We start from the raw sequence: 27,400 nt of genomic DNA, 5'->3' as shown, positions 1-27,400 counted from the left end.
TAAATTTTACGTACTGCTCTGATGAATGATGTGCACTCTGGACAAGGTCATTGTCAGGACTTTGGGGCATTGATCTTTTCTCAGATGCAGTGTTGTAGCTCTTGTTACCTTTAGAGTGAGGTTGGCATGGCCAATGAAATCCTGATTGAAAATTAAGCCTCCATGAAAAGTGGGAAATACCTCTTAATCTTAGATTTTTTTCTTTACCGTTATTTACATGTGTTGGGTTTGCCTGGCCACTTCATTACTCTGACTGAAACAAATAGCATTTTGGGTACTATATTTCATGAGGTATAAGACATCATAAGTTTTCAAACACACCATTATTTTGTGTATAAAGAAAGGAAAGTGGTGCCAAAAAATTATGGTTCCATCGATTATATACCATAGTCCACTTTCAGATGTTAAGATGCAAAAAAATGTTGGACAGAGAACTGACGAGATGCAGTGTGCTATGTATGTATTCTGAGTTACATAAAAGAAATGCATCGTCGCAGACCTCCCAAAAGGACAGCTTATGAGATGAGGAAGAGGGACATATATGAAACTTGCTTGTCAAAGAAAAGAACTGTAAGTGACACGTAAATTCAGATGACATCCCACAAGAGGAACTGAGGCTTCTGTTTCAGGAGAAATACGCCTAGGGAATCTTGGGCACAATTCATTGAAAATGGCAGTGCAAAACAAGAGAATGGACACAGACTTCATGTAAGATACTGTCCAGTTTTGACCTTCAGATTCACATGATCAGTCAGTTGGTGGTGAAGGTGGAATTGTCTTGGCCTGGGAAAGCATTTTAGCATGGAGAATTGACAAGGATCAAATAGTTGTTCATTTTGTAAGAGCTGGGAGATGAAATGGAGATGCTGTTGCCCAAAATATATAGCCTGTTATTGTAGAATTAAGCTGCCTGTGATCCCATCTCTCAGAAATTACTATTTAATACCACCACTACTTTTTATTTGGCTAGAAATGCGTACATGTATCTCTTTGACAAAAGTGACATCATAGGCTGGCCCTCGGCAACCTTTTTCACTTAGCAATCAATCATAAATATTTTCTTTTATAGCAGAATTCAATACTGTTTTTGTAATGGGTACCTAGTATTGTATCATACTCTCTGTTACTGGAGCTACTTTGTTTTTCATGCTTTTATAAATAACTAGAGGAAAGAATGTAGATGGTTCTCTTTACAGAGGCTCCTACCTGTTGTTGTTGTTGTTATTGTTGTTGTTGTTGTTGTTGTTGTTAAAGCCTTTTTTTTTAATGTTGGGGTGCCTGGGTGGCTCAGTCAGTTAAGTGTCTGGCTTTGGCTCAGGTCATGATCTCACAGTTAGTGAGTTCAAGCCCCATGTCTGGCTCTGTGCTGAGAGCGCAGAACCTGTTTGATATTCTCTCTCTCCCTCTTGGTCTGCCCCTTCCCTGCTCCTTCCTGCTTTCTCTCAAAAATAAATAAATAAACATAGGAAAAAAACCTAAAATGGGTCATCTGGGTGGCTCAGTTGGTATGACTTCAACTTGGGTCATGATCTCACAGTTTGGGAGTTCTAGCCCCACGTCGGGCTCTGTGCTCACCTCTCGGAGTCTGGAGCCTGCTTGGCATCCTGTGCCTCCCCCTCTCTCTCCCCCTGACTTGTGCATGTGCTCCCTTTCTGTCAAAAGTAAATACATAAACATTTTAAAAATAGTGTTTGTTTATTTTTGAGAGAGAAAGGGAGTGCGACTGGGGAAAGGGCAGAGAGAGAGAGAGAGGCACAGAGGATCTGAAGCGGGCTCTGGCCCGACAGAGAGCCTCATGCAGGGCTTGGACTCACAAACCGAAAGATCAGGACCCGAGCCAAAGTTGGATGCTTAACCACCTGAGTCACCCGGGCGCCCCTGCTACCTCTTCTAATTCAAGTCTCTCTTCTTCTCTTAGAACAACAGTTGATACGGATTCTCTTCTCGTGTGTGCCACTTCCCTTTTTCTAAACAACTTTGTCTTTTTGTCATGTATTTTTTTCTTTAACTTTCCCCATATTTGTACCTTGTCTGTGGAAACGTATAACATGAGCTCCTGCCTGGTAGCTCTGCAGGGGTGGGACATCATCTTAGGTTTTTTGTTATATTTAGATCCCTTCCTTCAGTGTCTTATGAAGCGAACACTTCATAACTGCTTGGGGTTGGGTAGACTGGTCGTCAGTAATGGAATGACACCCTGGTGAGGGTGACTGCAGGGAGAAAAGTGGCAGAGGACAAAACTTACAGGATTGCGTATTGAGGAAAAAACGATTTCTGCCACCGGTACAGGATGATAAACTGTGACCGTTGGCTGTTGGGTCCCAGGGAATAAATATTTGCAGACGCTTTTCCCAAGACCATGATTCATGCCTGCCCTTGGCAAAGACATGACCAGGAAGGGCACTGGGCCCAAACACTGTTCTCCTCTAATGTGAAACTGTAGTTCAAAGCCTCCAAGTGTCGACACTCAATAAAAAACAAAACAAAGCCAAACGAAGGGATGTTTCTCTGAAATGTAGTGTGTCTGCATGAAGCTAGACTGAAGTGTGTGAGTTAAAGTGTCTAGAGGAGTCCTCAGACAGTGAAAGTGGAAGCGATAAAAGTGTGACACGTGTAATGGTTCAGGTGGCAAGAGATTAAAAAAATTGTGGAAAGAGGAAAAGCTAGGAAAAAAACATAAATAGCTAGTACTTGAATGGTGGCAACAGCCTTAGGAAAAGTCATGTTACGTAGTGAAAGTGGGAATTAGAAGAAAATTACAGTGGATCTTAAAGATCTCAAATGGGATATTTAGGAGACGAAACATGTAGTGGGAGTCCATGTTTAATCGTTTGAGGTTGATAGGAAGGGAAGTGTTTTTTATACTCTTTACAGAACAGCTCTCAGTGCCATCATGACAAGGAAGCAAGAGGTGCCAGGGACCACAGTTCTCATCCCAGAGGGTAATTTTTAGCTACTTGGTCATGTGCACCTGCCTAAAGGGTTAAGACTTTTCTTCTTACCATTTCCTGGCTCTCCAGCCTCCCCATAGCCTCTGTGTCTTTTCTCTGTTACACTTGGAGTCACGTCTCACTAAACATATCAGGTAGACAGGATGAGATGTGGTCAGGAAGCTTCTGGTATTTCACTTGTGGTCAGTACAGTAAGTGTTTGAAAGAGCATGTTGGGAAATCAATGCATTTCCCTGCTGTCGGAGGATTGCGCTTCTTTGTTCAATCTCAGTCAGTGTTTGCTTCTGAATGTTAATACAAAATCCAAAGTCAACAAAATAGTGGTTGTAAGGAGAAAGTTTATTTGCATTTTGCTAGGTAGCTGCTAACCAAGCAGGTTTAAAAATGTTTAGCAGTTTCTATAGTACTTATAATTGATATTACCAGAGGAAAAAAAAGCCTAATGTATCTAAACTGACCTCTAAGATACAGTTAAATCTACTTTTTACTTCGTACAATTTGTTTTTGTTGTTGTTGTTGCTGTTTTTCCCCCAGTGAATGTGGTTTATGTAAATATTTAGAAAATGTTAACAGGAAAGCTGTTTTTAAAGAACAGGTTTTTCCCCCCATTATTTTGCTTTAATTCCAGTGTAATTTACATACAGTGATAAATTAGTTTCAGGTGTACAATACAGTGATTCAACATTTCTGTGCATTACATTACTTCAGCTCCATTGGTTAAGCACCAGTTCTTGATTTCGCTCAGGTCATGATCTCCTGGTTGTGAGAGTGAGCCCTGAGTCGGGCTCTGCACTGGGCAGGAGCCTGCTTGAGATTCTCCCTCTCTGTGTGCCCCTCTCCCATTCAGCCTTGCTCACACCCTTTCTCTCTCTCAAACAATCCAAGAAAACAATTAAAAACCCCAATCCTGTACATTACTTAATGTTCATCCTATGTGTTCTCTTAACACCCCTCACCTGTTTCATCCATCATCCATCCCACATCCCCTCTGCTAACCACCAGTTCTCTGTTTTTGAGTCTTCTCTTGTCTTTTTTTTCGTCATTAAATTTCACATACAGGATATCATAGGTTATTTGTCTTCTTCTGAGTGATTTCTCTCACTTAGCATTATGCCCTCTAGATCTATCTATCCTGTTACAAGTGGCAAGATTTTATTCTTTTTTTATGGCTCATATTCTATTGTACATATACCACGTCTTTTCTACCCATTCATTTATTGATAGGCACTTGGGTTGCTTCCATATTTTGCTTTTGTAAATAATGCTACAGTCACATAGCGGTGTATATATCTTTTCAAATTAGTGTTTTGTATTTGGGTAAATACCCAGTAGTGCAATTACTGGATCATATGGTAATTCTATTTTTAATTTTGTGAGGAACCTCCATACTGTTTTCTACAGTGGCTGCACCAGTTTGCATTCCCACCAACGGTGCATCAGCATTGCTTTTTTTTTTTCCACATCCTCACCAACAGTTGTTGTTTAAAGAAAACAAAAATAGTTTTTTTAAATGTTTTGTTTATTTTTGAGACAGACAGAGACAGAGCATGAGTGAGGGAGGAGCAGAGAGAGAGGGAGACATAGAATCTGAACCAGGCTCCAGGCTCTGAGCTGTGAGCACAGAGCCCGATGCGGGGCTCGAGCTCACCCACTGTGAGATCATGACCTGAGCCAAAGTTGGACGCTTCCCCACTGAGCCACCCACATGCCCGTAAAGAAAATAAATTTTGAGGGACACCTTAAGAAGGCATAGACGTTGGTGTATGGTTTTCTGCCATCTTCATGGTGTTTACTGACTTTGAGGAGGTATCTTCTTTTAAAGAAATATCTATATAACAGGTCTAGTAACTGACATTTGATGAAACCCACACAGAGTAAGCAAGTGACAAAATAATTTTAAATGACCCCTTGGTTGTTTAGGGCCCGCACCGGGAAGCCCCGGCCCTGGTGCCAGACTGCCCAGTGTCCAACAGCAGCCCTGCCACTAGCTGTGAGAATTTGGGGAAATGACTCCCTCTCCACGACTCCGTTTTCTTCTCTGAAAGATGTGACAACAGCATTGTAAGGCCCTTAAAATACAGTACGTGGCACGTCGCAAGCATTATTTAAACACATCTTGTATGACAGTGTGCATTTTAATTACATCGTTTTGCTTGCAAGGAAAGCTGTCTGACGCCGGCATGTAGAAGGATCCACGTGGGGCAGAAGACAAGGCAGGAGGCTAGTGGAGATCCAAGGTCAGGCTCCTCAGATAGCTAAGCCTTGTGGAAACTGGTGGTGAAAGTTCATTTGGATTTGGGTGGGGAGCCTGGACTGAGCGAGGAGGGCTGAAGGACCTTTACTGTCCTGCTTGCCGGTGATGTGATCCTGTTCCAGTCCACTTCTTTTTCTTCTGTCTCCCTATTGGTTTCCTCCCCTTGCTGTTAGTTTTTGTTCACTCCTAATTTTGCCATGGTGACTTCAATCTGCTGTGCCCCAATTCTTTTCCAGAGGAGGAGAGAATGTGATGAGTTCAAGGCATTAGTTTGAGGTAGGACATTCCTGTCAAAGGAGATGTCTGCCTGTGGGATAGTTGCCCTGGGAGCAGGTTACCAGTACGGCCCGAGGCCACCGTGTTGGGGGTCGCTGGGTGGTGTGGCAGGCAACATGGCTGCCATGCGCAGGACAATCACAGTAACTGGTACATTCGGTATAATTGACTATGACTATTATTATCATGAAGTGTATTTATTTTGACGGAAACAGAAACAGCTTGAGTGGGGAGGAGACAGAGTCCCCAGCAGGCTCAGCACTGCCAGCTCAGCACGATTAGGACCACGAACTCGCAAAACCGTGAGCTCATGATCTGAGCTGAAATAAGAGTTGGACGCATAACCGGCTGAGCCACCCAGGTGCCCCTGGCAGAATTACTAAAGGTGTGACCTGGAGGGCCTCCATATGGATATTCTTGTATCGAAAGAGCCTACGTGTAGGAGGGGAGAACAAATAAAGAGGGCACACGTTTTACTTCTGTTTTTCATATCTGCACGGTCTCTTCTAAAACATTTCCCGGTGCCCAGCAGGCGGAAGTAGTGTTATCTGCCAGCAGAGACTGCTGATAGGCAGTAGTTAATTTCTGACTCCTCTCATTTTCTGCTGACGCAGGGAAATTGCTTTACATTTAGTATTTGCTTTATTGGACAAATGTTTTCAATTTGGAGGTACTTCAGGATTCTCTTAGGGTTCTAGAATTTTGTTTTATCTCTAGTCATATAGGAGGTTTAATGGGGGGAAATAATGGAGTATTTGTATTAAAAACCCACAGTTCTTAACCTGGTAACTTTGATTTTTCACAGCTTTTGACCGTATTTGGGAATTTTCTAGAGAAACCGGTTGTCATGGAAATCTTCAGCCCACATTATAGCACACTAGTGCTCATGTTTGACGTGGAGTTGGATATGTGTAAGCAGTTGTATAATGAACACGTGAAGCAGGTAAGTAGGGGGGTGAAGTTGAGCACATCCACAGCATCATTTTTGTGGGTAATGACCATCAATTGGGACTTGATTTAATGATACCTAAAGAGTAGATATGGGCCCTAAGCCTTTTATGCCTTTATTTAATTGGTTTCTTTATGCAGATGAACTTGGCTTAGGACCATAACCCTACTACTCAAGTTCTTAACACATACGTTTTATGTGTTTGTACTGTAAAACTACCAAAATGAACAATTGCTTACAAGGTTGGAATGCACTCTGATTACATATTTCCTTTCTTCCTCTTCACCAAAATATCAATTTGCAGATTGAACGTGGAAATGTAGTTCTCCACAGGAATATGCCTTTTACCTCAGGCAACATCAAATGGGCTAAAGAGGTCCTTGAACGACTTCAAACGTTTTGGTCCAATTTTGCATCTCTCCGGTATTTGTAAGTTATTAGGCTTATTTCACGGTAAAACCATCCTAATGAGACAGGCAATTTTTATGGGGGTCAGCGAGCTGTTCATTTTAGCACTTACAGAGTCTTTGCCCTTACATTTGACTCTTGCTTGGCTCAGTTCGTTGAGAAGGATTCATCCTCATGATTTTAAAATACATTCAATGGGACTCTTAAAACTTCATCTCTTTAGGTCCATGCATAATTTCTTTTCACTTTTCGTTTTCACTGACAATACGTTGGTAGCTTTTTGTTACTTTTCTTCAGTAACTAGCACTCTTTTTATTTTGCAGATTTTCTGTACCTGCCTCTCTTCTTTGTAGGAATTGGGAACTTTCTGCTTTTGACATTCAGTTACATCTTTGGAGTTCCATTAATTTGATAACTGTCTTTTAAGGCAAAGACAATTCATAACCATTATTTGGCATTTATTGTTTCTATTCCTGTTTTTATAGTACATTTTATCATACTTTCTATTTTATATTTTACTGTCAAGTAGTCAAGCTGAAATCTAATATGTAGAAAAATCGTATTCCTACAGATTCTTGGAAAGTCCTGATGATGCCCTAGTTTATCAGAAGTATACTGAAATGACAACTTTGCTAGACCAATTTGAAAATTCTATCTATGATGAATGGAAAAGTAACGTTGATGAAATCTGTGAATTCAATTTGAATCAACCCTTGGTTAAATTCAGTGCCATAAATGGTCTTCTCAGTGTCAACTTTGACCCAAAGGTAGGGGTTTGATATTTTTAAGTTGTTTCATAGATAGCATTTTTATTACAAGTAAATCTCTGATGCTTCCAGCCATGTATATTTAATTTTGGGAGACTGTCAGTGCCATTAGGAATATAACTGAAAACTTAAAAAAAAACAAAACAAAACTTATTTTTGAGAGAAGAGAGAGCACCAGTGGGGGAGGGGTAGAGAGAAAGCGGGGCAGAGGATCTGAACTGGGCTTCACTCTGACAGCAGCCAGCCCGAAGCGAGGCTCAAACCTACGAACCGTGAGATCATGACGTGAGTTGAATTTAGACGCTCAACTAACTGAGCCACTCAGGTGCCCCCTGAAAACAACTTCTAATAGGTTGTAGTTTTAGAGATTGGTTTCCCAAATGTTGTATTAATTACTGTTTATTTTGCCTTGTAATTGCCACTTCTACCTTCACTGAATAATGAGTTGAGAGTGGGGTCCATTCCATTTTACCTTTGTGTTTTTTGATTCCAGCATAGTGTCTGACGTGTGGTAATACCTAATGTTAGCTCACTTGAATGTAATTATAGTCTTTATCAGTTTTCTGGCTTGAATTTTATTTGCTTTTGGTTCACTAAAATTTTATCACAGAAGTTAAGGTTTGGGGAGTCGACAAAATGTATGGAATGAGAGACCTTTTTTAATCCTTTGGGTAGATAATGGTAAATGATTTGTCATAATATCTTTCAAAGGGACAATAAACGCTAATATGTTAAATTAGTAATTCTTATAAAATAGTTTTCAGAAAAACACAAAACAACATATAAATGCCCCAAATAGTGTGAACAGTTAAGGGGCGCCTGGGTGGCTCAGTTGGTTGAGCGTCCGACTTTGGCTCAGGTCATGACCTCACGGTTCATGAGTTCAAGCGTCGGGTTAGGTTTTGTGCTGACAGCTCGGAGCCTGGAGCCTGCTTTGGATTCTGTGTCTCCCTCTGTCTCTGCCCCTCCCTGCTCACATTCTTTCTCTCTCTCTCTCTCTCAAAAATAAAGATTAAAACAAATTAAAAAAAAAATGAACAGCTAAGTAGTATCCAGGATGAAATTTACCTTTATTGAAGAGAGATCATTTTTATTTTATGATAAACCACATAACAAAAAGAAATTTCATAAATTATCTGAGGAAGTTTATTTTCTCAAAACTTCATTACATGTTATGTAATTGATAAGAATGTAATAATGAAAACACAGAAAGTTTAATAGAAATTACCTATGGTTTGCTTATATTTATATATAATGTACTCTCTGTGCATATATTTGCTAAATGATATATATGTAGGCATATATGTATTTTAACTTATTTCCAACTTTGAGAGCTTGGCAGGAGACACAAAATAAGCTTTTTCTTAATGTTTATGTATTTTGAGAGGGGGGGGGAGAGTACAAGTGGGGGAGGGGCAGAGAGAGAGAGAGAGAGAGAGAGAGAGAGAGAGGGAGAATCCTAAGCAGGCTCTGTGCTGTCAGTGTGAGTCCCATGCAGGGCTTCATTTCATGAACCGTAAGATCATGATCTGAGCCAAAATCAAGATTTGGCTATTTACTCAACTGAGCCATCGAGGCACTCCTAAACTTTTCTATTTACCTAAAAGAATGTGCTTTACAGGAAAGGGCAAACATATAAAAATACCTATTTGTGAGTTGCTTTTACAAAAAAATTAGTCAAAATTTGGCTAATTTTTTAGATAGTGAAGATTATATACTGTTTTTTAGTGATTTCCCTTTCATGTCAGTTGTGTTGTATACCTAGGTAGGAAATGGGCCTCACTGCATTTTATTGTCATAATCTGCACCCAAATTCTGATCTGTTGCCCTGAAATAGTACAGAGAATAGCATCACTTAGTTATGTTAACAAACCTTAGCACATACATGTATAAATACATGACCTGGAGAACTGAGGGTTTCTTTCATCCCTAATTTCATAAAACCAGCTTACAGAAACTAAATTCGTGAGAAGTTCCAGGGATAATTCCTGTGTTTATACGTGAAGGGATGATAAAAACACAGACTATATGTTACTAGTTAACCTGTGGTGTAACAATCTAAGGGAGTCAACTGGTCTACCTTAAAAAGGTGTTGTGCAGTCTTTTCCTCAGAGCCTGTGATTCAGAGGTGTAGTCATTTCTGCTACATGACATATGCCTTCCTAAAAATCACTGCACTAGGAAAGATTGCACTGTAAAAAGTACTGGGCTTATGGGGAAAATGGGGTTAGGGCTGTCATACTTTAAAAGCTGTAAGCAAGGGGTGCTTGGGTGGCTTGGATGATTAAGTGTCTGACTGATGTTATCAGCTCAGTTCATGATCTCATGGTAATGAGATCCAGCCCCATGTAGGGTTCTGTGCATAGTGTGGAGCCTTCTTGAAGTTCTTTCTCCGCCTCTCTCTGTCCCTCCCTCACTTGTTCTTTCAAAATAAGTAAATAAACCTAAAACAACTGTAAGCAATACATTAAAGAAACAGGAATGTAGTACCTCAAGATCATAAAAGCCATATATGAAAAACCCACTGCTAACATCATCTTCAATGGGGAAAAATAGAGCTTTCCCCCTAAGGTCAGGAAAACAAGGATTTCCACTCTCACCACTGTTATTCAACATAGTGTTAGAAGTCCTAACCTCAGTAATCAGACAACACACACAAAAAAGGCATCCAAGTCAGCAAGGAGGAAGTCAAACTTGCACTTTTTGAAGACAACATGATACTCTATGTGAAAAACAAAAGACTCCACCCCAAACTGCTAGAACTGATCCATGAATTCAGCACAGGATTCAGTCACAGGATATAAAATCAGTGTATAGAAGTTGGTTGCATTTCTATACACCAGTTATGAAGTAGCAGAAAGAGAAATCAAGGAATCGATCCCATTTACAATTGCACCAAAACCCATAATACCTAGGAATAAACCTAATCAGAGAGGTGTAAGATCTGTACACTGAAAACTATAGAAAGTTAATAAAAGAAATTGAAGATTTCAAAAAAAAAAAAAAAAAGGAAAAACATTCCATGCTCCTGGATAGGAAGAACATATATTATTAAAATGTCAATACTGTCCAAAGCACTCTACATACTCAATGCAATACCTATCAAAATAACACCAGCATTCTTCACAGAGCTAGAAAAAATAATCCTCAAATTTGTATGGAAACAGAAAAGACTCCGAATAGCCAAAGCAATCCTGAAAAAGAAAACCAGAGCAGGAGGCATCACAATTCCAGTCTTTAAGCTGTATTACAAAGCTGTAATCATCAAGACAGTATGGTACTGGCATAACAGACACATAGATCAATTGAACAGAAGAGAGAAGCCATAAATGAACCCACAAAGGTATGGGTTTGACAAAGCAGCAAAGAGTATCCAATGGAATAAAGACAGTCTCTTCAGGAAGTGGTGCTGGGAAAACTGGACACCGACATGCAGGAGAATGAACCTGGACCACTTTCTTACACCATACGCAAAAATAAACTCAAAATGGATGAAAGACCTAAATATTAGAAAGCTATTAAAATCTTAGAAAAGATAACAGGCAAGAAATTCTTTGACCCTGGCCACAGCAACTTCTTACTAGACATGTCTCCGTAGGCAAAGAAACAGAAGAAAAATGAACTATTGGGACCTCATCAAGATAAAAAGCTCCTTCACGGTGAAGGAAACTATCAGCAAAACTAAAAGACAGCTGATGGAATGGGAGAAGATACCTGCAAATAACCTATCAGATAAAGGGTTAGTATCCAAAATCTATAAAGAACTGATTAAATTCAACACCCAAAAATAATTCAGTGAAGAAATTGGTAAAAGACACTTTTCCAAAGAAAACATACAGATGGCTAACAGACACATGAAAAGATGCTCAACATCACTCATCATCAGAGAAATACAAATCAAAACCACAATGAGATACCACCTCACACCTGTCAGAATGGCTAAAGTGAACAACTCAGGAAACAGCAGATATTGGTGAGGATGCAGAGAAAGAGGATCTCTTTTGCACTGCTGGTGGGAATGCAAACTGGTACAGCCACTCTGGAGAACAGTTGGGGGTTCCTCAAAAAATTAAAAATAGAACTACCCTATGACCTAGTAATTGCACTACTAGGTATTTATCCAAGGGTTACAGGTGGGATGTTTCGAAGGGGCATATGCACCCCAGTTTTTATAGCAGTGCTGTTGACAATAGCCTAAGTCCGGAAAGAGCCCAAATGTCCATTGACTGATGAATGGATAAAGAAGATAAAGAAGATTGTGTGTGTGTAATATTTCTCGGTAATCAAAAAGGATGAAATTGTGCCATTTGCAACAACATGGATGGAACCTAGAGTGTATTATGCTAAGTGAAGTAAGTCAGAGAAAGACAACTATCATATGACTTCACTCATATGTGAAATTTAAGATACAAGACAGATGAACATAAAGGAAGGGAAGCAAAAATAATATAAAAACAGACAAACCATAAGAGATTCTTAAATCCAGAGAACAAACTGAGCGTTACTGGAGGCAAGGTAGGTGGGGGGGTAGGCTAAATGGGTAAGGGACATTAAGGAGGACGCTTGCTGGGATGAGTACTGGGTGTTATATATGAGTGACAAATCAGTAAATTCTATTCCGGAATTACACTGTATGTTAACCAACTTGGATGCAATTTAAAAAAAAAAAAGAGGGAAAAAAAGAAAGAGGCAAACCAAGAAACAGACTCTTAACTAGAGAGAACAAACTGATGGTTATCAGAGGGAAGGTGGGTGGAGGCATGGGTGAGGTAGGTGATGGGGATGAAGGAGTGCACTTAATGTGATGAGCCCTGAGTGTTGTACAGAAATGTTGAATCACTGTATTGTACACCTGAAACTAATATCATACTGTGTGTTAACGAATTTAAATAAAAATTTTAAAAAATAGGAATGTAGGAAAAACAGCATTATTTTATACATTTTAAATGGCTAAATAAATAATATATAGCTACCACAGTAAGTGTGACTTTCCCTTGACAAAGACCTGAAGTTTGCTCGTGGAAGTAGGTGTTGGAAAGGTTGCAGTTTGTGTGTTACTGTGAAGTGATGGAAGGAGAGTTCTCTGATACCAGGCAGAAAGTTGTACCCCCCTCCCACCCCTGCAGGTGAGTGGGCGTGGCTCCTCATGGGTGAATGAACTGAAGTACTTGGTGGCTGCTTACATATGAGCATTTTGTGTATTTCTAAATGATTTTTTTAATTAAAAAGGTTTTTTTTAATGTTTATTTTTGTGAGAGAATAAGAGTGTGAGCAGGGGAAGGGCAGAGAGAGAGGGAGACACAGAATCTGAAGTGGGCCCCAGGCTCTGAGCTGTTGGCTCAGAGGCTGACGAGGGCTTGAACTCACGAGCCAAGTCGTGAGGTCATAACCTGAGCCGAAGTTGGGTGCTTAACTGACTGAGCCATCCAGGCGCCCCTAATTTTTAAAATTTTTATTGGAGAGCATGAGGGGCAGAGAGACAGAATTCCAAGCAGGTTCCACACTCATTGGGGAGCGGACCGGCTCACTCCTATGATCCTGGGATCATAACCCAAGCTGAAATAGACACTCAACCAACTGAGCCACCCAGGTGCTCCGTGCCTGTTTCTAAGCTTTCCAGTTGAGTTGGGTGCGGTTTTTACTTTTACCTGGTGTTTCTTGCAAATGAAATTGCAGATAAGCATAGACAAAATAGGTGGTATCCTCACTTTGCTAGTGTATCAATCACATTGGAACACATTTATGTTTTCAAAACAAACATTGTAACAGGAAGAAGGTACTGGGAACACATTGAGGTCCGTTTATGGCCTTCAGTTTCACCTGTCCATGTGCACATGTTGCTGTCTTTTGCTTAAATTCTTTCCCTGACTGTGGGCCATAACCAGTGATAGATACCTTTATTATTTATATTTCCACATCATAAGGAATGTATGATTGTTACGTGTATGCTTAAAAAGCATGTGAAACAGCAGCCTCAGTCAGTTAAGCCTTGACAGTTTGAGAGTATTGTAACCATTGGATGAAATTTTAAGTGTTGGGATTTTAATGTGTGTTGAAAGAGAATGCTCTTCTTAAAATACATAATGATTTTTGATTTTCTTTTAAAAGCTAGTGGCTGTATTGAGAGAAGTGAAATACCTTTTGATGTTGAAGAAATCCAACATACCAGATTCAGCTTTAGCCATCTTCGAAAAAAGAAACACTATTTTAAAGGTTAGTGTTTTTAGGGTATTTTTTGAACAGAAATATTTTTTTTTACTTGTGTTTTTCTTTTTTTATTTTTTTGAGAGAGGGAGAGTGAGCGTGAGCTGGGCAGAGGGGTGGAGGGAGAAAGAGAATCTTAAATAGACTCCACATTCATCATGGGGCCCGATGCAAAGCTTGATCTCATGACCCTGGGATCATGACCTGAGCCAAAATCAGGAGTCAGATGCTCAGCCGACCGAGCCACCTACGCACCGCTGAACACAAGAACAAGTGTCTTGATTTGTAATTATTAACATGTAGACCAATAGTACTTTGATGCCTTTAAGATACATAGCTATAACATATTTGGCCCTTTTTGTTTGGGGATTTCCTTTGCTCAGTACATTGGAAATCTTGAACTTCTTGTGCAAGGATATAATCAGCTGAAGCAGACTCTTCTGGAAGTGGAATACCCTCTGGTTGAAGAGGAGCTGAGGGCCGTGGATGAGCAACTACAGGCAGCCGCGACGTCGCTGACGTGGCAGGATGACTGCTGGGGATACATCGAGAGGGTGCACACAGCGACGGCGGAATTGGCACACAGAGTTGAGCGTGCGCGGAGCAATGTTAAAGTGATCCAGCAAACCATGAAGGCGTGGGCCGAGTGTACGCTTCTGCCCAGGAGGGAGCACCGGAGGGAGGCTGTCTTTACCTTGGAGGACAAGAGTGATTTGTTCTCTAAAAAGTACAAGCGAATTCAGGAAGATGGCTGCAAGATACATAACTTGGTGGAGGTAATTGCTTTTAAGGTTTTGAAATAGATTGAAGAGCTTTTCAATTAGCTGAGAAGGCAGCAGACCTACACAACCTTATAATGTGGGATTGTTTTATTAGGGTTGAGAGAGCTTTATGTGTGGTTTTGTTAAGCATTTAAAATGGAGAAATTTGTCTTGCTCGCCTATTGGAATGTGAGATACTTTCATGAAACGCAAAGGCTAGAGAGGGGATCCTTGTGTTTGTCATAGCTACATGCTCTTGTGGCAGCTGTCCATAGCTAGCATTGTTGGTGGGGTGCCTGTGTCAGCCGTCTTGTCTGCGTCATCTCCTGCCACCCTCTCAGCCTTCTAAGAGTGGTGATAGTAGTCACTCTTTTTTTTTTTTTAACAAGTATTTGAATTTTTAGAACTATTCTAGAGTTGTCAATTTAAGAGAAAATAAAATAGAACAAGGCAGAAAAATAAAAGTAACCAAACATAAAGTCCCTTATCTGTTGGACCTTATATTCTAGTTGGAAAATAGAGACAATAACAAAAACAGAATAAGTCAATTGGTCATAGGATAAATGGTAAAAAATAGAGCAGGTAGGATACGGAATCATTGGTAGGGGAGGTGTACTTTTTAAAATTCTAGTTAGTTAACATTCAGTGCGATATTGATTACAGAGTAGGATTCAGGGATTCATCACCTATGTTCAACAACCAGTGCTCATTACAAGTGCCCTCCTTAATGCCCATCACCCATCTAGTCCGATTTCCACCCTCCTCCCTCCGTCAACCCACAGTCTATTCTCTATCACTAAGTCTTTTGTGATTTGTTTCCTTCCCTGATCTTTCTATTCCCCCCGCTTTCCATATGTTTATCTGTTTTGTTTCTTAAATTTCGCATACGAGTGAAATCATACGGTATTTGTCTTTCTCTGATTTATTTCGCTTAGCATGATACATTCTACTTCCATCCACATCATTGCAAATGGCAAGATTTCATTCTTTTTGATTGCTAATATTCCATTGTATGTGTGTGTGTGTGTTCGTGTGTGTATCACATTTTATTTATCCATCATCAGATGAACATTTGGGCTCTCTCCATAGTTTAGCTTTTGTTGGTAATGCTGCTATAAACATTGGAATGCATGTACCCCTTTGAATCTGTATTTTTGTCTCCTTTGGGTAAATACCTAATAGTGCAATTGCTGAATTGTAGGGTAGTTCTAGTTGTAGTTTCTTGAGGAACCTCCACACAGTTTTCCAGAGTGACTGCATCAGTTTGCATTCCCACCAGCAGTACAAGAGGATTCCCCTTTCCCACATCCTCACCAACACCTGTTGTTTGTTGTGTTGTTAATTTTAGCCATTCTAACGGGTGTGAGGTGGTATCTCATGGTTTTGATTTGTATTTCCCTGAAGATGAGTGATGTTTAACATCTTTTCATGTGTTGGCTGTCTGGATGTCTTCTTTGGGAAAGTGTCTATTCATGCCTTCTGCCCATTTCTTAACTGGGTTGTTTTTTGGGTGTTCTGTTTGATAAGTTCTATATTTTGGTTATTAACCCTTTAACAGATAGATCCTTTGCAAATATCTTCTCCCATTCCATAGGCTGCCTTTTAGTTTTGTTGATTTTTTACTTTACTGTGCAGAAGCTTTTTATCTAGATGAAGTCCCAGTAGTTTATTTTTACTTTTGTTTCCCATTGGCAACATGTCTAGTAAGAAGTTGCTGTGGCCAAGGTCAAAGAGGTTGCTGCTTGTGCTCTCCTCTAGGATTTTGATGGTTTTCTGTTGGACATTTAGATCTTTCATCCATTTTGAATTTCTTTTTGTATGTATGGTGTAAGAAAGTGGTCCAGTTTCATTCTTCTGCCTGTAGCCATCCGGTTTTCCCAACACCATTTGTTGACGACTGTCTTTTTTCCATTGACTACCCTTTCCTGCTTCATTGAAGAGGAGTTGACCATATAGTTGGGAGTCCATTTTTGGGTTTTCTATTCTGTTCCATTGATCTATGTGTCTGTTTTTGTGCCCATACTATATAGTACATATATTATAGCTTTGTAATATAGCTTGAAATCCAGGATTGTGATACCTCCAGTTGTGTTTTTCTTTTTTAGGATTGCCTTGGCTATTCAGGGTCTTTTGTGGTTCCATATAAATTTTAGGATTGTTTGTTCTAGCTCTGAACAATGTTGGTAATATATTCATAGGGATTGCATTAAATGTGTAGATTGCTCTGGGTAGTATAGACATCTTAACAATGTTTTTTCTTCTAATCCATGAGCATGGAAGGCTTTTTCATTTCTTTGTGTCCTATTCCGGTTTTTTCATAAGCGTTCTATAGTTTTTGGAGTACAGATCTTTTACCTCTTCAGTTAGGTTTATTCCTAGGTATCTTACCGTTTTAGGTGCAATTGCAAATTGGATCGGTTCCTTGATTTCTTTTTCTGCTGCTTTGCTAGCGGTGTATAGAAATGTGACAGATTTCTTCACATTGATTTTATATCCTGTGACTTTGCTAAATTCATGTACTGCTTCTAGCAGTTTTTCAATGGAGGCTTTTGGGTTTTCTACATAGAGTATCATGTCATCTGTGAGTAGTGTAAGTTTGAGTTCTACCTTGCTGATTTGTATGGGGGGGGGTATTTTATACGAAGTGGTTTGAAACACTTTCTTAATAAGGTAGCAGTTCTGCATTGAACCAGAAGGGAAAGAGAATGAGCCATGTAGATATCAGGAGAAGGATGCTGTAGGTAGCAAAAGTACAGAAGTTTGAGGAAAGAACACAGTTGGCCTGTCCCAGGATCAGTTAGAGAGCCAGCATGCCTGAAGCAGAATTCATAAGGGGAATAGTGGTAGCTGATAAAAGCTTAGAAGGGACTAAGGATCCATCATAGGGGATGGACAGGCCATTATGAGAAATTTGGTTTGTACTGGGAGGTGAAATGGCAGCAGAGACTCTCTGTTCCAAGGCTTGGCCTGTTGACTGTAAATCAGAGGTTGGGGAGCAAGGAGGTTGTAGGAGGTAGAGAGACCATTAGGAGATTAGTTTAATAATTCAGGCGACATTGGCTTGGGTCAGAACGGTAGTGATGGAAGCAGTCATGCTGGATGTATGTTGAAGGTAGAACCACCAGGATTTGCTGTGGTGAGTCAGGAGAGAGCGATGTCAAGGATGAGTTGAGATTTTTTGGTCTGAGCAACTGGAAAAATTGGAGTTTCCCTTTAGTGATATGGGGAAGACTGTGAGAGAGTGGATTTTGCATGAAGAGAGAGGCTTTGGTTTGGGCCATGTTAGTGAGAGAGGCATGCTCAAGGGGATATTTTGCATAGGCTGGCACTGCAGTCGAGTCTGGACTTTGGGGTTAGAAGTCTAGGCCAGTGACACAGAGCTGAGAGCCAGGAGCATGTATGTCATATGGGAAGCCACAGACTTACCTGGGTTCAGGTAGGGATTAATTATAGATAGAAGAGAGGCCCGAGGACTGACCTTGAAGTCATCCCTGACGCCAGGGAGGAGGGCAAGGTCCAGCACAGGAAGCGGAGAAGGCCAGTGAAGTAGAGGGAAAATCAGGAGAGATGCTGTCCTGGAAATCCCGTCAAGAAAGGATTCAAGAAGGAGGAAGCGTTTGACTTTGTCCCATCCTGATTTATGACCGGAAAATGAGGGCCGAGACTGGCAGTCAGATTTTGCACCATGGGAGCCATTGGTGACTGTGACAGAGCTAACTCAATAGAATGGAAACCAAATTGGAGCGACTGACGAGAATGGGAGAAATGGGACCAGAAATCCTCTAAATTGAGGAGCTCTAGGGGGTGGGAACTGAAAACTGCACAGTGCCTGGGGCGTGTCAGGGATGGGGAGGATTTTATTTTATTTTGTTTTATTTATTTATTTATTTACTTTTTTTTAAATTAAAATGGTTTTTTAAAAATGTTTATTTTTGAGAGAGATAGAATGTGAATGGGGGAGGGGCAGAGAGAGAGGGAGACACAGAATCTGAAGCAGGCTCCAAGGCTCTGAGCTGTCAGCACAGAGTCCAACATGGGTCTTGAACTACTGAACCGTGAGATGGTGACCTGAGTAGAAGTCAGCTGATTAACTGACTAAGCCACCCAGGTGCCCCATTGTTTTGTTTATTTTTGATTAAGAATTTTAAAAGTTTATTTATTTATTTTGAGGGAGGGAGGGAGAGGAGGGAGAGAGAAAATATGTGAGTGGGGGAGGGGCAGAGAGAGAGTGCGTGTGCGAGGGGGTTGCCGAATCCCAAGCAGCGCTCCGTGCTGTCACTCAGAGTCTGATCTGGGGCTCAATTTCACGACAATGAGATCATGACCTGAGCTGAAATCAAGAGTCATATGCCTAACCAATTCTGCCATGCAGGTGCCTTGGGAAGATTTTTTTTTTAAGTTTATTTATTTTTGAGAGAGACAGAGACAGTGTGAGTGGTGGAGGGGGAGAGAGAGAATCCCAACCAGAGAATCCCACCGACAGTGCAGAGCCCGACATAGGACTCGATCTTGCGAACTGTGAGATCATGACCTGAGCTGAAACTAAGAGTTGGACTCTTAACCAACTGAGCCACCCAGGCACCCCTGGGAGGATTTTATTTTTAATGCTGGTTGATGTTTTGGGGTGATAGAAGTTGATTGGAATGATCTAGGAGAGGAGAAATAATGACTGAGGAAAGTCTTGGAAGGAATGGGATTGCATACATACATGGGGATGTTGGCTGTAGACAGGAACATGGGCAGCTAATCTGTAGTGACTGGAGAGAGGACAGCAAAGTACAGGATTGTGGTGCTCACAGAGGGGCAGCTCTGGTGAGGGGAATGTGGGGAAGTTCATTTTTCATTCTTCATAAGGAAAAAAGAACAGGAACCAAAGAGCAAATTCAGTATTTCCTTCTGAGTGCATTTGTTATATGGAATCTCTATAGATAGACACGGTGCTCAGACCAGAGTCAGGCTGTCCTGTTGAAACAAGACCACAGGGAAGGTAGAGGGCCTGGTGGGTTACTGTGGCAGCAATCTAGGTGACAGATGGTGGTACCTGGACCGGGGAGGTGACTGTGGAGATAATTAGGAGTGGTTGGGTTCTGCATATATTTTAAATAAAGTAAAACAAACAGAATTGGATGTGGAACATCAAAGAAGGAGGCTATTCTAAGAGTTTGGTGCCCATCAGCTGGAAAGATGAAGTTGCAATCCATTCAGACATTCAGGTGGGAAAGGCTGTGTGAGCAAGAGGACAGCTGAGAAGAAAAGATGTCAGTCTTAGACATTTAAAAAAATGTTTCTTTATTTTTGAGAGAGAGAGAGAGACAGACATTGTGATCAGGGAAGAGTCAGAGAGAGAGGGAGACACAGGGTCCGAAGCAGGCTCCAGGCTCTGAGCTGTCAGCACAGAGCCCAACACGGGGCTCAAACTCACAAACTGTGACATCATGACCTGAGCTGAAGTTGACGAACAGACTGAGCCACCCAGGTGCCCCTAATGTGAGGCATCTGTTAGATGAGGAGGAGTTGTGGCAGCAGTTGGATTTACTAGTTCTGGAGTTTGGGAAAGGGCTGTAAACTGGAAGTGCCCGTGAAAAAGAAGTCGGTGGCCATGACATTTAAGCTCATGAGATCCCCAAGAGCTGTGTAGCTAGAGAACAGAAGTAAGTCAAGGGCAGGTCTGTGGGGAAACAGGGAGGAGGAAGAAGAACCTTAGGAAACAGGGAGGAGGAAGAAGAACGAGCCCAAGGTGCAGAAAAGGAACATGACACAGTAGGAGGAAAACCAGGAGAGGCTGGCGAATGAGGATGAAGACACAGAGTGAAGAAGGGGTGTGAAGGAGAACACACCTGCTCACCAAAATGTGACGTGTGGCGCACTTGATATGCTGTGTTGAGCGTAGTGTAGCAAAAAAAGAAAAACATTAATACGGGTTTCAAAGTTTCTTTTGGCTTCCAAGTTTGTCTGAAGTTTCTAAGTTTTAATTGTCCTTACTGATAACAGCTTGCTTGGACAGACTTTGTCGCGGCTTTCTTTCTTTGATTGCTGCCTGTATGAACATTCTAGGGCTGCGGTAACAGAGTACCACAAATGGGGGGCTTGTAGTGTCAGAAATGTATTCTCTCACAGTCTGAAGGTAGAAGTGTGAAAGCAAGGTGTGGGCAGGGCTGTGACGTGTTTGGAAAAGACCTGCCCTCGGGAGTCCAGAGGTCCTGTTTCTAGTTCTAGCTTAGTTGCTAACTTCCTACCCCTGTGACATTTGGTATGTCTTAGGTCTTTGTTTTTATATCTTTAAAATGAAGAGACTTAACAAGATGGTCTTTAAGGATTTTTGTGTTTTCAGCTCTAAGATCTATATTTCTTCTTTCTAGTGCACACAAAGGAACCGAGACTGCTATGTACAATTGCCCAGGATGTCTACTGCACAACTCCAGAGTAGTGGGTCACATATACTACAGATATATACGGATATGAATAGTCCACCTGCATGCGCAAGATAGCATTTCTCAAAGGAGAGGCCCTTAAATTTGCTTGAGGGCAAGAAATCCCTCAAAGAACTTTCTAATCTTGGCCCATTTTTATCACCTCTTTATTTCTGGTTCTTGCAAGTAACACACACCTTTGAATCCTGGATCATATATCCACAGTAGCAAAAGATCAAAAAAAAGCAAAGAGTATAGTCTGCCTTGTAACCAGCTCTTATTCCAGGGTCTCCTTTTGTCTGTGCTGTCGTTTCTGAGTTGGGCCTCTGCTCTCTGGACTGTAATGCCTATGTAACCTTTGCCACTCAGAAAGGTGTCTCTGGAATCAGCCGTCCTGCCCACCTGATCTTTTCAAATCTGTGTCCCTAGGTCTGTCACACTGTATGCCCCACCTCTAGCAGTCTTGATGCATATCTGTGTCCGACCCCGTCATGCCCTACTGCCTATTCATCACTCACACTTGGGAGATGTTGAAGTAGAAGAACTTAATATTGTTGAAGCACAAAGAGAGTTTCGACTTCACCAAGCCTGTTTTCCCCAAGCTGGGTTACTATTCCGTAGGCGACTTATAGGTGCTTTGCACAAAGTGTTCTTTGTGTTTTGGTTAAACCAACGTAAGTGAACTTATAATAGTGGAACAGTGAATCTCCAAGAAAGGCCTGCAGGACAGAGCGCTTTGCTGACTTAGTGACCTTGGATGTTCCAGAACAGTGTTCTCTGAAGGGCCAGTTTGGGAAACCTACACCTTGGGCCCTGGAAGACCATGTCCTAGGCCCCTTGGAGTTAGGGACAGAGCAAGAACTGGAGCCTATGTCCAGGACGTACAGAATGTGTTCGGAACTCAAGAATTTCTTGTTCGTATCTGAAGATGCAATTTTCATAATTATTTTTCCTTTAAAGAATGACTTTTGAATGTATTTTATAACTGATATAAATGTCACAACAACTGCTTCGATCTTTACTATTTAGCTTAAGGTTCTACAACCTAGCATTTAAATGTTCCTGACTTGTGCAGGAGCAAAATATTTTTTTAACAAAATATTTAAACGTAAAGCTTTCATTTTTGTACTCACTGTTGTTTATACTCCTCTGTTAATATTTACGTTTGTAGGAAAACAGGAAGCTCTTCAGAGCAAATCCTTCTCTGGATACGTGGAAGATTTATGTAGAATTCATTGATGACATTGTGGTGGAAGGCTTTTTTCAAGCTATCATGCACGACTTAGATTTCTTTCTGATGAATATGGAGAAACAACTGAAACCTGTGCCGTTTTTTCAAGCACAGATGATCCTCACGCCCCCTGAGATTCTGTTTAAACCTTCTTTAGAACGAGAGGCTGGGGATGGCTTCTATGATCTGGTGGAGGGAGTGCTATGCAGTAGTTTCAGAATGTCTGCCCAGATGAAGCGGGTGGCAGCACATCTGGAAATCGCCAATTATCAGGTATTTTCTTTGTAAATGGGTATTTATGTTTTGTTAATGATTCAAACATAAATTGAGGTAATGGGGAACACTAGGAAATGAGACGCTGGGAAACGACAACACGGTTTTTGATTGATTGTGCCAACTGCTCTCCCATTGAAGAATTTCAGTGAGTAAGTTCTGTTGCATATAGTTGATGAAGCGAGGTTGCTTTTAATAAACGTTTGGCTTTCCTCTCATTTAGAATGACATGGAGAATATGTTAGGCCTGGCAGAAGTCAGGCAGGAGATAATGAACAGAGTGGCAGACGTCATCAACAAAGTCTTGGACTTTAGAAATACTCTGGACACATACGCTTACCTCTGGGTTGATGACCGATCCGAGTTCATGAGGCATTTTCTCCTGTATGGCCACAGTATGTCATCTGAGGAGACAGATGCTCATGCAAACGAAGAAGTCCCTGAACAACCACCGACTCTCCAACAGTTCAGAGAACAGGCAAGGAAAACCATTAGTGTTTAAGGTACTTCTTTGATTTTGACTGAACTGTTACAGTCATTTTTTTTTCTAATTATAGATTGACATTTATGAAGCTTTGTATGTTCAGATGAGCAAGTTTGATGACTTCAGAGTGTTTGATAGCTGGTTCAAGGTGGACATGAAGCCCTTCAAAGTGAGCTTGCTGAACATTATTAAGAAATGGAGCTGGATGTTTCAGGAGCATCTTTTGAGATTTGTCATAGACAGGTAGCCTTCTTTGCTTTGGTATTTGGAATTACAACTCTGAACAGCTGACTGCTTTCTAATATTGAGATCAAAATTTTAAGAACATTAAAACTGCCGGTTTCTTAACAGAGATAACGAGTGATGTTTAAATAGGTAAATAGTGACCATAAGATTCTATCAGAAGTCTTCTAAAGGTTTTAATGAGCTTAATTTGGGTTTGCATGTCTTTGTGTGTGTGTGTGTGTGTGTGTGTGTGCATGTATATTTTCTGTGTATTTAATAGTCTGAACGAGCTACAAGACTTTATAAAGGACACAGATGCTGGACTTCAGAGAGATTTAAGTGAGGGTGATCATGATGGTTTGGTTGATATCATGGGGCATCTTCTGGCGGTAAGAAGCCGACAGAGAACTACTGATGAACTCTTCGAACCACTAAAACAAACCATCGCACTCTTGGAAACCTATGGCCAGAAGATGCCTGAGCAAGTCTATATTCAGCTGGAGGTAAGCGCACTGGTAAAATAACCACAATTAAGTTGAGCACCTACTTTAGCCAAGCTTTTTACATCCCCTCTCTTATGCCATCCTTTAACAACGTACACTGTAGACCCCTGCTTGTATTTTACAGGTTAGGGATCTGAAACTTAATGAGGTAATAAATTTTTCAAAGTCACACAAATCGTAAAACCAGCCAGCACAAATCTAGGAGTGTTTCATGCCAAAATACTCCATCTCAACTGCTGTCCTTCACTGTCTTCTTATTGGACGGTATTTAGGTAACGGCCTCAGAGGTGCTCTTTGGAGTTCCACTTTACCTTGACTTTAAGACCTGAAATATATTCCAGTTCTCTTTCATTGAAAGCTGTCTGCCCGTTGAGAGGAGTCCTAGTCTTTGGAAGCATATTATGGACGCTTTAATAAAGAATAAAGCACAGGGGGCGCCTGGCTGGCTTAGTCAGTTAAGCGTCGCACTCTTGATTTCTGCTCAGGCTGTGACCTCACAGCTTGGAGCCTGCTGATCTCTCAGATTTTTTCTGTCCCTCTGTCTCTGCCCCACCCCCACTCTTGCTCTCTGTCTCTCAAAATAAATAAACTTAAAAAAGAATAAAGCCCAATTTGGTTGGAGAAATCACTGTTTTCTGAATAGGAGTTGCATGTTGTCCTCCTGTTTCTGTCCTTTGGAAAAACTTGGTGGCTGCTCTGTGCCCAGTGCTGAATAAAGTTGTGGTAGTTAGAATTAAAACCACGAATCAAGAGCTCACAGTTCCCATGCCTATATCGGAGTATTGTAGATCGTATATTTGCATCATCCACCAACTTCCAGGATGGACTTAGGTTTCACCTTGTACATGTGAATAGTGGACACATTAATGTAAACACACTTGTATTAAATTCTAGCTCAGCGAGTAGAGTGTGGAACCCAGACGTAGATTTGATTTTGAGTACCGTACGAGTTCATCCCATCTGCTTGTCTCAGAGCATGCTCCCTCTTCAGGAAAATATCTCTCCAGATCCCTTACATTTAACATTGGTACTGTGTCCACTTCCCCCACTTTTTCTTTTTTTTGAGGTGAAATTCACCGTTCAAATGACATAAAAGTGATCATTACAAAGTACATGGCATTTAATATGAACATAAGGTTGTGTAACCACCACCTCTCATCTCCATACCCTTTCATCACTCCGAAAAGGACGTCCATGCCTATTGGCCTTCTTTGCCCGTGACTTCTCCCTTGCACTCTGCCCCCAGTCCTTGGCCCTTGCTAGTCTTCTGTTTCTATGGGTTTACTTCTTCTAGATACTTCCTACATGGAATTGTACAATACAGGGTATTTTGTGTCTGGCTTCTTTCACTTGGCATAATATTTTTGAGGTTCATTCACATCGTAGTATGTGAATGCTGCTTTCTTTCTCGTGTCTGAATAATGTTACATTGTATTTATATCTACCACAACTTAAGTCTTGATGGACATTTGGGTGGTTTCCATCTTTTGGCTATTATGAGTCGTGCTGGTGTGAACATCGGTGTACAAGTAACTATTTGAGTACCTAATTCCTTTTTTTTTTTTTTTTGAGTACCTGCTTTCAGTTTCTTGTGGAACACACTTAGAAGTGGAATTGCTGGGTCCTGTGGTGATACTAAGTTTAACTTCTTGAGAAACTGCCAAACTTCTTGTAGCAGCTGCTGCATTTTATCTCTCTCATTTTGTTTTGTGAAGATTGAATGCAGCAGTGTATTTACAAGCGTTATCTTGATTACAGAGACCATAAAGAATTAATATGTATGGATTGCTAAGTTCTATTTAACTATATAACTGCCATGAGAACTGAAACCTAGTTAGACACGGAGTGCGGTAAGATGTGGATACAGACACGCATAGCAAGAGTGAGAGATGAGATAGTTGTGGGGCACAGTGTAAATGTTTGTTTTTAGAGAGCTTTGGATATTCTTTCAGCCGGATCTTGGATCTTAATATATAGAGAAACCAGTGGTAACACAGAACATGTAACCGCGGCTTCTAGAAGAATTTCTGTTTTAAGAGTTTGGCTCATTATTTGAGGTTAATGCATTATTGAAAACACTGGGCTTTTTAATATTTCGAAAGTGGGCTACACTTTTAGCTATGTGTGTGCCTCCATCCAGAGGAAAAATAAGACTTAAAAGTACTACAAAATACATGTGGAGGATAACAGTGCCCCAATCTTATTTTAATTAAAGTAGTTTGTGATACTGTTTCCTCCTCATAATCATTAACAGTTATAACATTGTCCAGATACTAGCCTGTGCTTGATTCTAGGCTAAGAAGCCCCTCCTTGTGGCTGTGTCCTTACTCACTATCTACAATAAGGTCTGAGGCTAGACTAAACTTTAATGTATAGCTTTTATTAAGTCCCTTCCTTGTTAAGAAGCCTTCAATGACTGCCTTTAGTTTCTGAATACTGTCTCATTTCCATACAAGCCCCACCCCAACCTGGGCTGCTAATCTTACCTGGCAGGATCTCCAGGGAGCTCCTGCTCATCTCTGCCCATTGCAACCCGGATATTACTTTGAGCCACAGAGTCAATGCTAACTCATTTTGGGAATCATATCAGTTAGACTTTGGAGATCATCTGATCTTTTGGTTTTCAATGAAAATCTATTTTTATCAAGCAGAAGCTTTTTTGGAATCCTAAATATGAAGCAGGTAACAGCAGGTCTGGTGTAGTCAATAAGGGTTAAGGGGCACAAGCCCAGGGATGTGACTTTTGCACCTGTTACTCCGGAAAGGATTCCAGGTGATATTTGAGTTCCATGGAATCGATGGGAAAAGGCAAGGTGAGACTGTACGGATGAGGGCGCTGAGTTTTGATGAGAAGGGTGGAGGAAGATGATGAAGGACAAGGACGTTTAGAGCCCAGGTCTCTTGGTTCCTGGTCTGTTCTGGCAATTGCTGTCAGGAAAGTTGCCTTCCAAGAATTTTGTTTCCATAACCCCTAGACCTCCTGATTGAAGTTAACACATTCTGTCATATGGAATAGTTCTTGGGAGCCTTTCATTCACTCTGATGGATTACAAAACAGTTTAAGTGGAAGAACGTATTTTATCTTTGTGGTACCCCTCCCCCCACGTGGATACAGTTGACACTTAGCACAGCGTCTTTCTCATAATTGGCAGCTACCCACTCAATCATTCATCAGATATTTATTGAGAGTTACAAATAGTCTTTAGGACCTTTGTTTTTGCTCTCGAGCTACACAAGTAGAGTCTCCTAGGGATGGTTTTGTATGACACAACAATTTCAGTGTCCCAAGGAGATCAGAGAAACAATGCTCAGTTAGTCTGGGCACAAGGAATGCTTTTCAACAGTGGTTCTCTACAAGGGCTCTTCAAAGAAGATAATTTGTTGACCAAATAGGTTGTCCTGTTTGCACTGTAGTCAGGGAGTACAGAGTTGAGTTGCTACCTGGACTGTTTATTGCCGGTTTTGTCCTACATCAAGTAGGAATTAACCTTCTCTTCCCTTGGCTTCTTTTTACTTCAGAAATCCAAGACAGTTACAGTGAGCCTAACCTAAAGGCTCGAACTGTCCATTCAGAGAAAGGACACAAGGAGCTTTGGAAGCTAGAGGAAAACATGGGCTTAGATTGATTCACGTTTTCCTCTCTGTCCCACCAGTTTCAAACAGTCTTTCTCCACTTGCTAAATTGCTAAATCTGGCTCTTTTTC

At 41.0% G+C, this 27,400-nt stretch overlaps 1 protein-coding gene across 1 annotated transcript in view; it reads left to right on the top strand.

Moving 5' to 3' along the window:
* Positions 1-27,400, top strand: part of DNAH11 (dynein axonemal heavy chain 11) — a 349,268-nt gene that overhangs the window by 56,291 nt on the left and 265,577 nt on the right. Inside the window, exons 10-18 of the mRNA XM_053218315.1 lie at positions 6,287-6,424; positions 6,735-6,859; positions 7,410-7,605; positions 13,714-13,818; positions 14,193-14,585; positions 22,152-22,484; positions 22,708-22,962; positions 23,042-23,211; positions 23,474-23,696. Coding sequence (XP_053074290.1) covers positions 6,287-6,424; positions 6,735-6,859; positions 7,410-7,605; positions 13,714-13,818; positions 14,193-14,585; positions 22,152-22,484; positions 22,708-22,962; positions 23,042-23,211; positions 23,474-23,696 — 1,938 coding nt within the window. The remainder of the gene's footprint in view (positions 1-6,286; positions 6,425-6,734; positions 6,860-7,409; positions 7,606-13,713; positions 13,819-14,192; positions 14,586-22,151; positions 22,485-22,707; positions 22,963-23,041; positions 23,212-23,473; positions 23,697-27,400) is intronic.

The sequence above is a fragment of the Acinonyx jubatus genome, chromosome A2, assembly GCF_027475565.1.
Source record: "Acinonyx jubatus isolate Ajub_Pintada_27869175 chromosome A2, VMU_Ajub_asm_v1.0, whole genome shotgun sequence".
In the NCBI taxonomy this organism is placed as follows: domain Eukaryota; kingdom Metazoa; phylum Chordata; class Mammalia; order Carnivora; family Felidae; genus Acinonyx; species Acinonyx jubatus.
The sequence above is the reverse complement of the archived record's forward strand: the minus strand, read 5'-3'. Positions and strand labels throughout refer to the sequence as shown.